The sequence below is a fragment of the Bubalus bubalis genome, chromosome 1 (assembly GCF_019923935.1).
Source record: "Bubalus bubalis isolate 160015118507 breed Murrah chromosome 1, NDDB_SH_1, whole genome shotgun sequence".
Classification (NCBI taxonomy): Eukaryota; Metazoa; Chordata; class Mammalia; order Artiodactyla; family Bovidae; genus Bubalus; species Bubalus bubalis.
Window position 1 is genome coordinate 155,780,070 of NC_059157.1, and position 14,625 is coordinate 155,794,694.

The window sequence follows — 14,625 nt, forward strand, 5'->3', positions numbered from 1 at the left end:
TCACTTTCACTTTTCACTTTCATGCATTGGAGAAGGAAATGGCAACCCACTCCAGTGTTCTTGCCTGGAGAATCCCAGGGACCGCGGAGCCTGGTGGGCTGCCGTCTATGGGGTCGCACAGAGTCGGACACAACTGAAGTGACATAGCAGCAGCAGCAGCAATAAAGAAACACAAATTAAATAATCATGAAGTAACTTTTTTTTTTACCAAGAAAAAAAGTGAAAATTTGAGAAAACTTAAGAAAATTCCAATACTAACAAGATCTAAGAAAATGGCCACTTTATAAACTATTGGTCAAATATAAATTAACCCTGTCTTCTCAAAGGACAATTTGGAATAATGTCCATCAAAATCTTAAATTGGCATTTACTTTCTTTTCAGCAAATTCACTTCCAGGAATTTATCCTATAGAAAAACACATGTACACAAGAATATAAATATAAATACCATGTGTAGTCATAAATACTGGAAATAATCTAAACGTTGAAAAGAGAAATGGTTCAGTAAATTATGGCATATTCTTAGTAAGGAAGACATTGTAGCACTTAAGAATAAGATAGATCTATATGTATAACATGGAACAATTTCCAGAATATAAAATTAAGTGGTAAAAATCACACATACTTTTAATATATTACTTATATTAAAAACTAGTCTATTGAAAAATAGTTTTAAAACTACATAGCTTAAATATAATACATTACAAATATTTTTTAAATATATCTTTAATAAAGCTTAAGGAACAATGAAGGATCTAGAAACACACACCAAACCATTAAAAGTATTACTTTTTATTTCCAGTGAAAGTAATCAGAAGAATAAAAAAGGACTTTCTTGAAATTTTTTCTATATATTTCTTTTATTTTGTATGTTTACACAGTATTCATATAATTACTAAAGAAAGTAAACTATAACACTAAACAAAAGAATCTGACAAGCAAAAACCCTCCGTATTTAAATTTTTAAACTAAATAATTTTTTTTATTTTTCCACTCAAATATGATTAAATACTTTTTCAGACCTGAAATTCAAGAAAATAAAACTTTCCTAGCCAAAGACTAAGAACTGATATTTAATATAATTATTTAAATTTGTAATAAAATTTAAGACAAGTACTTAATCCTAAGAGATTTAAGAAAACTTCTACAAGGATATAATGTTCAATATATTCATTAGTTCATTGCTTATTACATCAACTGTTAATATTTTAAAGTGGAAAAATAGTCATTCAAAGGAAAAGTCATGAAACAACAGCAAAAATCCTTTGTATTATATAAGCTCCATGAGGTGTCTTTAGGCAGAATAAATTGCTGATTGGACTTGACCAGCATTAGGAATTCAATCTCTGATTTTACCATTTAGATTTATAGAATAAGGTTTCCATGTTATGCAAAGGTTGCCAAAACATTAAAACTGGCACATGATTCTAAATCAATAAAGCTGGAATAAAATCAGCTTTACTGATTTAGAATCATGTGCCAGTTTTAATGTTTTGGCAACCTTTGCATAACATGAAAACTTTATTCTATAAATCTAAATGGTCAAGGACATCTAAAAAAAAATTAGATATAAAAATTATCAAAATTCATCTGATTTTTATAGACAAAACTTTCTTATGATAAAATTAAGATATAAATCTGGAGAAAAGTAAAAGTCAACCCATCTCAACCTATAGTTACTGAATTAATTGGTTTCTAGTTATTCAGATGGATAGAGGAGGCTGGCAGGCTACAGTCCATGGGTCACAAGAGTTAGTTATGACTTAGCGACTAAACCACCACCACCAATGATTCAGATAGAAACACAGCCTCAAAGGAATATTCAGATTATATCTAGGAATTATACTTAGTAATCAGTAATAATTAATGAACAAATTCAAATGTACCAAGGCATAAATTATACTTAATATAGAGAAATTCTAGAAAAACAAAAGTCAAATCTATTTTCTGTACTTTTCTTCCAAACTAAATAAATGATAGAAAAGAATAACATACTCTAACCTTTCTGTTTGGGATTCATTGTCAATTTTGTACTGTTCAAAATCTTGGCTAAGAGACTGTAGTTTTTCTTGAAGTCTCTTTTCACGTTCTATACTTCCTTGATAAAATTTCATCTCTTTTTCCACTGCTTTTACTTTTTCTTCCATAGCCTTAAACTCATGTAGAATTAGATAGCTGACTCCACAGTACTTACAAACTTTTTCTTCAGGAGACATCTATAAAATAGAACATACATTTACTGAAATGATATTTTTTTATTTCTAAAAAATAAAGTTCAACTGAAGATGTTATTACAACCATCTTGGCCAAATAAAGTAAATGTATATTATGCTCTGCCGTGGACTAATAATTACAACACTTCATAAAATTTTAAAAAATGGCATGATATTGACTCTAACAAAATCTTGAAATTAGAATAGGGTCTTTCAGAGTAATAATTTCTCCACAGTATCTCTAAAAAATATTTACCCTTGAAATATCTGCCATAAGATAAAACTTTTTGATGAAAATATCTTTACAATTCTTGTTTTAAGATGAATTTTCCCTGATATGGGAAGAAATCACTGGCCTTTCACTGCCAACTGCACTGTGATCCTGGAGATGGCTCTTAGCTTATTCAGACTTCATTTTCCTCATTTATACAATTATGGCATTGGGCCAAATGAGTTCTCAGTTCCTGTTCAGTTTTAACATTTTATGTTTTGCACAGAATTTAACATTCTGTCATAAAACCACAAATAGAAGAAACACTTTGAACTTAATCTCTTCTCCCTAATCAGTTCTTTTCCCCCTCGGGTAGGTATAGTTATACCTATTTAACAGATAAGAACATAGGGACTACTGAAGTTAAATAACCAGCTGATAAGTGGAGAAGCTGACATTAAACCCAAGTCTATTTTAAAACCAGCACTTATGCCTGTAATCATTTGTATCATATTTATCTACCATGTGAATGTCTGCTAAATTCTCTTACTTCCTTCAGATAAAATGCTTATATATCTTTGGCCAGATACAGGGAGTGAAAAATAGAATTTTAGTGAAGTCAAGAGAGACGTAATTCTTTTTTCTGTATCAAGTATACAAATATTCCTCAAGCAGCCTCTACCTGTCTTACTTTTCATAAAGATAAGACAGATTCAGTAAACATTTGCTTCAGGGCACTAAAACTAAAGCAACTCTTGGACTATACAAAGAATGCTTACTCTTAATGCAACTTTGTTAAGACTATAGAAACTGCTTCTATAACTAAGAGTAATGCCACCATATATGCCTATCAATGTCATCTACCATATGTGCCTATCCATGCCATTATAAAAGAGTTACTTGACACAAACTAATAATAACTTTTATAGTTATTTTCATTTAAACTTAATAAAAATTTCAAATTAAAAACTATGATATAATACTACAAGATACAGATGAATGAGTACATCAGTCATTTAACTGCGACTGACACCAAATTTATAGATTTATGAAACAAGTTTGAAAGAAATCATAAAGATAACCTGGCTCAAGCATGGATCTGTTCATTGAGACTATTCCAACCTAGATAAGTTGTTATCCAGAGTCTATCTCAGCACTCAAAAATGATGGGAAACTACTTTGTAAAACAGCCTGTTTCATCTTCTGATGGTTTTGTCTATGAGGGAATTCTTTCTCATGCTGGTCCCAAATCTGCTTCCTGGAGCATCCACAGTCCTAGACCACCTAGTAACCATAAGGAATAACCAGATCTTTTTCTAATATTTAAAGACGGCTATTAGGAACACTACACATCTTTTAATTCTTTAGGTCAACACTTTCAATTCCTTCAGCTATTTCACATAATGACGGTTTTGAATTTCTTTCTCAGTCTAGATAATTTTATCTAAACATGTTCCAGTGTTCTATATCTATTTCAAAATATGGAGTCCAGAATTGAATACTACTGTTGGTCTCATTAAAGCAGAATAAGAGTGGACCCGTATTTCCCTCATTATAAGATCTCAATAATACCATTAGTAACATAATTTAATACAATCAGATCACAATGGTCTTCTGTATTTTTATCAATTATATGTTGCTATTATATACTATAACTGGCTTTTATGTTAAATAAAACCCCTACCCAAAAACACTGCAGTGTAAAACCATGTCCCATTATACTGAATATACCAAGTCATTCCTTCCCACTATGTCCCCTTTTGTAGAGAATCCACCTTCCATAGTCCTGGCTACTCTGGTAATATGACTAAAACCCCCTCCAACAATCCACCCTAGCATGGCTGAGTGATGAATGAAGGTTGGACATCTAACCTAGAAAAACCAAGTCCTGAGCTGAGATGAGCCAGCTGAGACTGTAAGTGTTGAAGACCAGGCAATTAGGATATCTTTAGCACAGCCAGAATATATAAGGATCACATGCAAGGTACAGAGTAAGCCACATTACTGGGATGAAAGAGAATAAGCAAACACACAGAGAGAAGATGAGAAAAAGACATTGCAGATCCAGTGTAAGAGAGAAAGAAATTGGAACCAGTACTGTCTCACACCCAGTGACCTTCCACTTCCTTACTCCAATCCCTGCTAAGACCTAATTGCCCTACTTGCCTTTCGGAATCCATACCCCATATTCTCCCACTATTCTCACTTTTCCCCCTAAAGCTACCTATTCCTTACAACCAATAGCCCTCATTCTCTTATGTGAGCATTTAGCTTTTCAGATGCAAGTGCAGAAAAACAAATATAATTGTAAATATAAATAAATAAATAAATTTTAATGTATATACATACATGTGTATGTATGTATGTATGTTTTAGACTCAAACTTTAGTTAAGTGACTCTGTATCCAGAAAATCCTAAGCTTTGTATATTCTGCAAACTGATTCTGGCAAGTTGTTTTATCCATCTAATTTATTGATAAAGAATGTTGAATATGAGTTCTACCCTCAATATAAGGTTGAGGGCAGAACTCTATAGCTTGTCATATCTGCTTGGTTTGGTCTGGGGGTGGTTTAGTTGCTAAGTCATGTCCGACTCTTGTAACACCATGGACTGTAGCCCACCAGGCTCCTCTGTCCATAAGATTCTCCAGGCAAGAATACTGGAATGGGTTGCCATTTCCTTCTCATATCTGCTTGCTGCTACTGCTAAGTCGCTTCAGTCGTGTCCGACTCTGTGCGACCCCATAGACGGCAGCCCACTAGGCACATCTGTCCCTGGGATTCTCCAGGCAAGAACACTGGAGTGGGTTGCCATTTCCTTCTCCAATGCATGAAAGTGAAAAGTGAAAAGTGAAAGGGAAGTCTCTGAGTCGTGCCCAACTCTTAGCGACCCCATGGGCTGGAGCCTACCAGGCTCCTCCGTCCATGGGATTTTCCAGGCAAGAGTACTGGAGTGGGGTGCCATTGCCTTCTCCATATCTGCTTGGTTAATACTAAATCCATTACTCAGCACATTACAGATACAGTGTTTCAACTGGTTGCTAAACAACCCAATGACTTGTATAACCTGTCTATATTTATTCATATGGCCTTTAGGAATATTAAGACAAACTTTGTCAAATGCCTTCATAAATTCCATATATTCTATGTCAACTACAGTCCCTAAATATAGTGACTCTGCACAAAATGGAATGGCAAAGCCTAAATGCTAGTTCTGTTCAAGAATATAAAATTGGCTCAAGGGTTATTGTCTTCTCTAACATATGCTCACAAATTGCCCTTTAATATAGTCTAGAATCTTGTCTGGGAGTTCACTGGTAGTAATTTATGGTCATTCTATACGTGGAATGGTATTTGTATGTTATCCTCTTACTCTCTACATGTTTTCAAAGATCATCAAGAGTGGCTCGGCAATCCTACTGAAATATACTATCAGTCCCCAGGAATATAAATCATCCAAGTCAAGAGACCTGAACTAATGCAGAACATACGCATATTTTCTTACAGTCCCTTTGCCCATCATGAGTTTTGGTTCCTTCTCATCAATTTAAAAATTCTTACTCTAAAGAACTTCATCCTTAGCCTATTAATCACAGTTCTTTCCCTGCTCCTGGGAAAATGTCATGTCCTTATTTTAAAGAAAACTCTTGCTGGATAGAGCTTATTTGTAGCCTGACGTACAAAACACAAATTGTATAAACTTCAAAATTTTGAACATTATTAGAATGTTATTCCACCATAGCAAGCGTGGTGGGAAAAGCTGAAATAAGTGAAATATACATGCTATAAAACAGGCTTCTAGATGTTCAGCATAGGAAGCCAAAATATGATATTTACTATAATCTAGGAAACAAAACAATTACAAAATAAATAATAAATCCATAAGAGTAGTCTCTAGGTTTCATTTAGTACAACCTAAGTCACTGATGATCTACATGAAACAAGTATACTGAACAAAGGTTTCAGTGCTATTAAATTGTAAATAGTTTTCGGTAAGTAAAACTGCAACAGTAAAATATAATAACACTTTCAAACTCTTTGTATCTGTATAGGCTAATTACTTAGGACATTTCTGTGAAACTTGAGAAGATATGAAATACTATAATTATGTTCCAAATGAAGTAAGTAAACCTTAGCTGTTTCTTGTGAAATATAATTTGCGCTTCATTCTTATAACTTGGTGTTGTATCATGTCGTTTTGTAAGTAAAATAATGACATGTTGTCATTCTTGAGAAAAGAGCTATCATTAGCAGGATGTTTTTGCTTTTTACAAGATGCACTTTGGAGGAGGCATCAACAAATGCAGTATATTAAACAAATGCGGAGCCATTTAAAAATAAATTGTAAACTATACTTTTCAAATGCAATATTTGTACTTTTCAAATTATAGTTATTTAATATAAAAATGATGCAAATTTTTTAAAAGGTTAAATTAGGCTTCAGATCCTTTTCAAAGCTCCTAACTATGCTTCAAGTGGAAAAAACACTCAGTAACCTCCTAGTGCCCAAGTGAAGCATTCTCTGCTCAAAAAATTGTTCTCCCTTCCTTTCCCCACCCAATCCATGCTTTCTATGCTTGCATAAGGAGGAAAGAAATAGGAAAAATTTCACTGCTGAAAAAATGACAGCACATATAAAATGCTAACCTTTCTAATAAGTTTTACATTAAAAAAGATACCTTTACTCAAAGATAGTGAATTTAGTCTAGCTAGTGAATTTCATTCAGATTGGGAGAAACATTTTCAGACAGAACAGAAGACTTTTTGAGTCATTAGTAACACAGGCCGCCTGACCAGTTCATAAGGCCATCAAAACCCTTCCTTTCAATAAGTCAACTGGCAGTACTACCAACTTAAAAACCACTTTGGTAAAGACCATCTACCCAAAACCCCTATTTCCAGCAATATGTGCTTTTCTAATATATAAACAGTACTGTTCTCAAATTTATACGAAAAAGCAAAGGAACTAGAAAAGCTAAAAGAGTACTGAAAAACAAGAATAAAGTGGGAAAAGTATTTTACCTGATTTCAAGGTAAATCTATATTGCTACAGATTATTACAAGGTAAATACTCTATTGCTACAGTAATCAATACAACGTGGTATTGGTCAAAGGATAGATGCAAAGATCAAATGGAATAGAACAGAAAACCCAGAAATAGATCAAAATAAATATGCCAAACTGATTTTTGGCAGAGGTACAAAAAGCAATTCAGTAAAGGAAAAACCACCTTTTCAACAAATGGTCTTGGAACAATTGGATACCCATAGATTAAAAATAATAATAAAAATAAAAGGATTTCAAACTAAACCTCACACTCCATTAACTTAATTAACTTACAGTGGGTCATGGACTAAAATGAACAACATAAAAATACGATTTTAGAAGAAAAAAGCCTAGGAAGAAATCCTCAGGATCTAAACTAGGCACAGTTTTTACACTTGATACCAAAAGCATGATCTATAGAAGGAAAAACTGATAATCTGAATTGCAAAATTTAAAACTTCTGCTCTATAAAACACTCTGTAAAGAGGATGAAATGACAAGCTACAGACTTGGAAAAGAAGATATGCAAGCCACATATTTGACAATGGACAAGTACCTAGGTCATATAAAGAACTCTCAAAACTCAACAGTTAAAAAAAAATCAAATTAGAAAATGGTTAAGAGATAGATCACCTAAAAGGACACATGGATGCCAAATAAGCACATGAAAAAATAGTCAATATCATTAGTCATTAAGAAAATGCAAATTAAGACAACAATAAGCTATCACGGCACACCTATAAGAAAGATTATAATAAAAATTAATGACAGTGGCACAATATATTTAAAGTGATAAAAGGGAAAAAACTGCAACCAAGAATACTCTATCCAGGAAGGCTTTCATTCAGATTTGATGGAGAGATCAAACGTTTTACAGACAAGCAAAAGCTAAAAGAGCTTAACACCACCAAGCCAACTTTAAAAGAAATGTTAATGTGATTTCTATAAGTAAAAAAGAAAAAAAGGCCACAACTAGAAATATGAATATTACAAAGAGAAAAAGCTCATTGGTACAGGCAAATATATAGTAAAGAAAGGAAATGAACCAGAAATAAAGGTTGTAGAAAAGTTAAAAAACAAAAGTAAGAAAATCATCTATACCCAAAATAGGCAGTTAAGAGATACACAAAACAATCAGATGTGAAATATTGTGTTAAAGAGAGTAATAATGAGGGGAGGAGAGTACAAATGCAAGGGTGTTAAAATACATTTGAAATTAAAAGGTCTACAATTTAAGACCATATCAGTTCAGTTCAGTTGCTCAGTCATGTCCAACTCTTTGCAACCCCATGAACCACAGCACGCCAGGCCTCCCTGTCCATCACCAATTCCCGGAGTCCACCCAAACCCATGTCCATTGAGTTGGTGATGCCATCCAACCATCTCATCCTCTGTTGTTCCCTTCTGCTCCTGCCCTCAATCTTTCCCAGCATCAAGGTCTTTTCAAATGAGTCAACTCTTCACATCAGGTGGCCAAAGTATTGGAGTTTCAGCTTCAACATCAGTCCTTCCAATGAAAACCTAGGACTGATCTCCTTTAGGACGGACTGGTTGGATCTCCTTGCAGTCCAAGGGCTCAAGAGTCTTCTCCAACACCACATTTCAAAAGCATCAATTCTTCGGCATTCAGCTTTCTTCACAGTCCAACTCTCACATCCATACATGACTACTGGAAAAACCATAGCCTTGATTAGATGGACCTTTGTTGGCAAAGCAATATCTCTGCTTTTTAATATGCTGTCTAGGTTGGTCATAACTTTCCTTCTAAGGAGTAAGCATCTTTTAATTTCATGGCTGCAATCACCATCTGCAATGATTTTGGAGCCCAGAAAAATAGTCAGCCACTATATATATATATATATCTCTGCTGCTGCTGCTAAGTCACTTCAGTTGTGTCCAACTGTGTGCAACCCCATAGACTGTAACCCACCAGGCTCCTCCATCCCTGGGATTCTCCAGGCCAGAACACTGGATTGGGTTGCCATTTCCTTTTCCAACACATGCATGCATGCTAAGTCACTTCAGTCGTGTCTGACTCTGTGCAACCCTATGGACAGCAGTCCACCAGGCTCCTCTGTCTAAGGGATTCTCTAGGCAAGAATACTGGAATGGGTTGCCATTTCCATATATATACATATATATATATAGCTATATATAAGCCTCATGGTAAACCACAAACCAAAAACTGATAATAGGTACAAACATACACACACAAAAAGGAATCCAAACACAGCACTAAAGATAGTCATCAAACCACAAGAGAAAAGAACAAAAAAAGAAGAAAGAAACAACAAAGATCTGAAAAAATTAACAAAATGCCAATAAGAACATAGATATCAATAATTACTTTAAATATAACTGGATTAAATGCTCCAATCAAAACACCTTGAGTGGCTCAATGGAAACAAAAACCAGATCAGTATATATGCTGCCTACAACAGTCTCACTTCAGACTTAAAGACACAAACAGATTGAAAATGAAGGGATAGAAAAAGGTATTCATTGCAAATGGAAATCAAAAGAAAGCCAGGTTGGCAATACCTACATAAGATAAAATCGGCTTTAAAATAAAGAATGTTACAAGAGACAAAGACATTAAATGATCAAGTGCTAAATCCAAGAACATATAATAATCACAAATATATATAAGCCCTAATAAAGCAGCATCTAAATACATAAAGCAAATACTAACAGATATAAAGGAAGGAATTGACAGTAATACAATAATAGTAGGGGATTTAACATCACACTTACATCAATGGACAGATCATCCAAGCAGAAAATTAATTAGGAAACACTGGCCTTAAATTACAAACTAAACCAGATGAACTTAATAGATATATGAACTTAATAGAACATACACCATCACAAATCAGAAGAATATGCTTCTTTTCAAGTGTCTGGAAACATTCTCCAGGACAGTTCACATACTAGGCCACAAAACAAAACTTGGAAAATTTAAGAAAACTGAAATCATATCAAGTATCTTTTCCAACCACAATAGTATGAGACTACAAATCAATTACAATGGAAAAAACTTTAAAAAAAAAAAAATGTGGAGGCTAAAGAATATACTACTAAACAACCAATGGTTCACTGGAGAAATAAAAAAAGAAATTAAAAAATTACTTGGAAAAAAGAAATTTAAAATTTCTTTTAATTTAAAAAAAGAAATTAAAAATTACAAAAATTAAATGAAAATGAAAACAAAACAAAAGGACACAGAAAAAGAGGGCAGTTTGTAGCAATAAAAGTTTAACTCAGGAAACAAGAAATATCTCAAATAAACAACCTAACCTTACACCTAAAGGAACTAGAAAAAGAAAACCAAACAAAACCCAAAGTTAGTGGAATGAAAAACCATAAAGATGAGAGAAGAAACAAGTTAAATGGAGACTCTAAAAATTATAGAAAAGATCAGTACAACTAAGTGCTGGTTCTTTGAAAAGGTAAACAAAATTGATAAACCTTTAGCCAGACTCACCAAGAAAAAAGAGAAAAGACAAAAATCAATAAAATCAGAAATGAAAAAGAAGTTACAACCAACATCATAGAAATACAAAAGATTGTAAGTGACTACTAAGAACAAATATATGCCAATAAAATGGATGACCTAGAAGAAATGAACAAATTCCCAGAAATCTACAATTTCTAGGAAACAGGACTCCCATGGCTGAAACAGGAAGAAATAGAAACTATAACAGACAAACTACTGGTAATGAAATTGAATCAATTATTTTAAAACTCAGGAAAAAAAAAAGTCCAAGAGCAGACGGCTTCACAAGTGAATTTTACCAAACATTTAGAGAAGAGTTAACACTATCTTCCTCAAACTATTCCAAAAAACTGCAGAGGAAGGAATGCTTCCACACACTCTATGAGGCCAGCATCACCCTTATACTAAACCCAGACAAAAGAAACTACAGGCCAATATCACTGAGGAACATAGATGCAAAAATCCTCAACAAAATACTATTAAATTGAATCTAACAATACATTACAAGGATCATAAACCATGCTCAAGTGGGATTTATCCCAGGGTTGCAAAGATTTTTCAATATCTGTATATTAATCAATGTAATACACCATATTAACAAATTGAAGAATAAGGACCATATGATTACCTTCAGTTCATTTCAGTCGCTCAGTCGTGTCCTACTCTTTGCAACCCCATGACTGCAGCACACCAGGCCTTCCTGTCCATCACCAACTCTCGGAGTCCACCCAAACCCATGTCCATTGAGTCGGTGATGCCATCCAACCATCTCATCCTCTGTCGTCCCCTTCTCCTCCTGCACTCAATCTTTCCCAGCATCAAGATCTTTTCAAATGAGTCAGCTCTTCGCATCAGGTGGCCAAAGTACTGGAACTTCAGCTTTAACATCAGTCCTTCCAATGAACACCCAGGACTGATATCCTTTAGGATGGACTGGTTGGATCTCCTTGCAGTCTAAGGGACTCTCAAGAGTCTTCTCCAACATCACAGTTCAAAAGCATCAATTCTTCAGCACTCAGCTTTCATTATAGTCTAACTCTCACATCCATACATGACCACTGGAAAAACCATAGCCTTGACTAGATGGACCTTTGTTGGCAAAGTAATGTCTCTGCTTTTTAATATGCCATCTAGGTTGGTCATAACTTTCCTTCCAAGGAGTAAGCATATTTTAATTTCATGGTTGCAATCACATCTGCAGTGATTTTGGAGCCCAGAAAAATCTTGACAAAATTCAACACCCATTTATGATAAAAACTCTCACAAAGTGAGTATAGATATAACATACCTCAACATAATAAAGGCCATGTATGAAAAACCCAAAGCTAACATCATACTCAATAATGAAAGTATTTCCTCTGATATTAGGAATAAGACAATACCCATTCTTGCCACTTTTATTCAACATAGTATTGGAAGTCTTAGCCATGGCAATTAGGTAAGAAAAAGAAATAAAAGAATTCTAATTGTAAAGGAAGAAGTAAAACTGTCATAGTTTGCAAATGACACAATATTGTCCATAGAAAATCCTAAGGATACCACGAAAAAACTACTAGAGCTCATCAATGAATTCAGTAAAGTTGCAGGATAGAAAATGAATGTACAGAAATCTGTTGCATTTCTATATACTAACAATAAACTATCAGAAAGAGAGATTAGTCTTTTGGACTCTGTGGGAGAGGGTGAGGGTGGGATGATTTGGGAGAATGGCACAGAAACATGTATAATATCATATGTGAAAAGAATCACCAGTCCAGGTTCGATGCATGATACAGGATGCTCGGGGCTGGTGCACTGGGATGACCCAGAGGGATGGTATGGGGAGGGAGGTGGGAGGGGGGTTCAGGATGGGGAACACGTGTACACCTGTGGCGTATTCATGTTGATGTATGTAAAAACCAATACAATATTGTAAAGTAATTAGCCTCCAATTAAAATAATAAATTTATATTAAAAAATAAAAAGTTGCCAGTCCAGGTTCGATGCACGATACTGGATGCTTGGGGCTGGTGCACTGGGACGACCCAGAGGGATGGAATGGGGAGGGAGGAGGGAGGAGGGTTCAGGATGGGGAACACATGTGTACCTGTGGCGGATTCATTTTGATATTTGGCAAATCTAATACAGTTATGTTAAGTTTAAAAATAAAAAAAAAAAGAATGAAGAAAAAAAAAAATAAAAAATAAATAAATAAAATTTTTTTTTAAAGACAGAGAAATTAAAGAAACAGTCATATCAAAAAGAATAAAATTAACCCAGGAATAAACCTACCTGATGAGGTAGGGAAAACTATAAGACACTGATGAAAGAAACTGATGATGAAACAAACAGATGAAAAGATACATACCATATTCATGGACTTTAAGAATACTGTTTAAATCATACTACTAAAGGCAATCTTCACATTCAATGCAATTCCTATCAAAATATCAATGGCATTTTTCATATAACTACAACAAACAGTTTTATAAATTGCATAGGAATACATTTATGTATTTCTAAATGTGATACACTGGAGAAGGGAATGGCAAACCACTTCAGTATTCTTGCCTTGAGAACCCCATGAACAGTATGAAAAGGCAAAGTGATAGGATACTGAAAGAGGAACTCCCCAATATGCTACTGGAGATCAGTGGAGAAATAATTCCAGAAAGAATGAAGGGATGGAGCCAAAGCAAAAACAATACCCAGCTGTGGATGTGACTGGTGACAGAAGCAAGGTCTGATGCTGTAAAGAGCAATATTGCATAGGAACCTGGAATGTCAGGTCCATGAATCAAGGCAAATTGGAAGTGGTCAAACAAGAGATGGCAAGAGTGAATGTCAACATTGTAGGAATCAGTGAACTATAATGAACTGGAAAGGGTGAATTTAACTCAGATGACCATTATATCTACTACTGCGGGTAGGAGTCCCTCAGAAGAAATGGAGTAGCCATCATCATCAACAAAAGAGTCTGAAATGCAGTACTTGGATGCAATATCAAAAACGACAGAATGATCTCTGTTCATTTCCAAGGCAAACCATTCAATATCACAGTAATCCAAGTCTATGCCCCAACCAGTAATGCTGAAGAAGCTGAAGTTGAACAGTTCTATGAAGACCTACAAGACCTTCTAGAACTAACACCCAAAAAAGATGTCCTTTTCATTATAGGGGACTGGAATGCAAAAGCAGAAGTCAAGAAACTCCTGGAGTAACAGGCAAATTTGGCCTTGGAATACGGAATGAAGCAGGGCAAAGACTAATAGGGTTTTGCCAAGAAAATGCACTGGTCATAGCAAACACCCTCTTCCAACAACACAAGAAGAGACTCTACACATGGACATCACCAGATGGTCAACACTGAAATCAGATTGATTATGTTCTTTGCAGCCAAAGATGGAAAAGCTCTATACAGTCAACAAAAACAAGACTGGGAGCTGACTGTGGCTCAGATCATGAACTCCTTATTACCAAATTCAGACTTAAATTGAAGAAAGTAGGGAAAACCACTAGACCATTCAGGTATGACCTAAATCAAATCCCTTATGATTATACAGTGGAAGTGAGACATAGATTTAAGGGACTAGATATGATAGATAGAGTGCCTGATGAACTATGGAATGAGGTTCCTGACATTGTACAGGAGACAGGGATCAAGACCATCCCCATGGAAA

At 34.6% G+C, this 14,625-nt stretch overlaps 1 protein-coding gene across 4 annotated transcripts in view; it reads right to left on the reverse strand.

Annotated features, from left to right (window-relative positions):
- Positions 1-14,625, reverse strand: part of LEKR1 (leucine, glutamate and lysine rich 1) — a 211,935-nt gene that overhangs the window by 184,319 nt on the left and 12,991 nt on the right. For 2 of the 4 annotated variants that reach the window (XM_025289356.3, XM_006077372.4), the window contains exon 3: positions 2,002-2,216. The exons of the other annotated variants lie outside the window; for them this stretch is intronic. In XM_025289356.3, the coding sequence (XP_025145141.2) occupies positions 2,002-2,216 (215 nt within the window). The remainder of the gene's footprint in view (positions 1-2,001; positions 2,217-14,625) is intronic. 4 annotated transcript variants of the gene reach the window in all.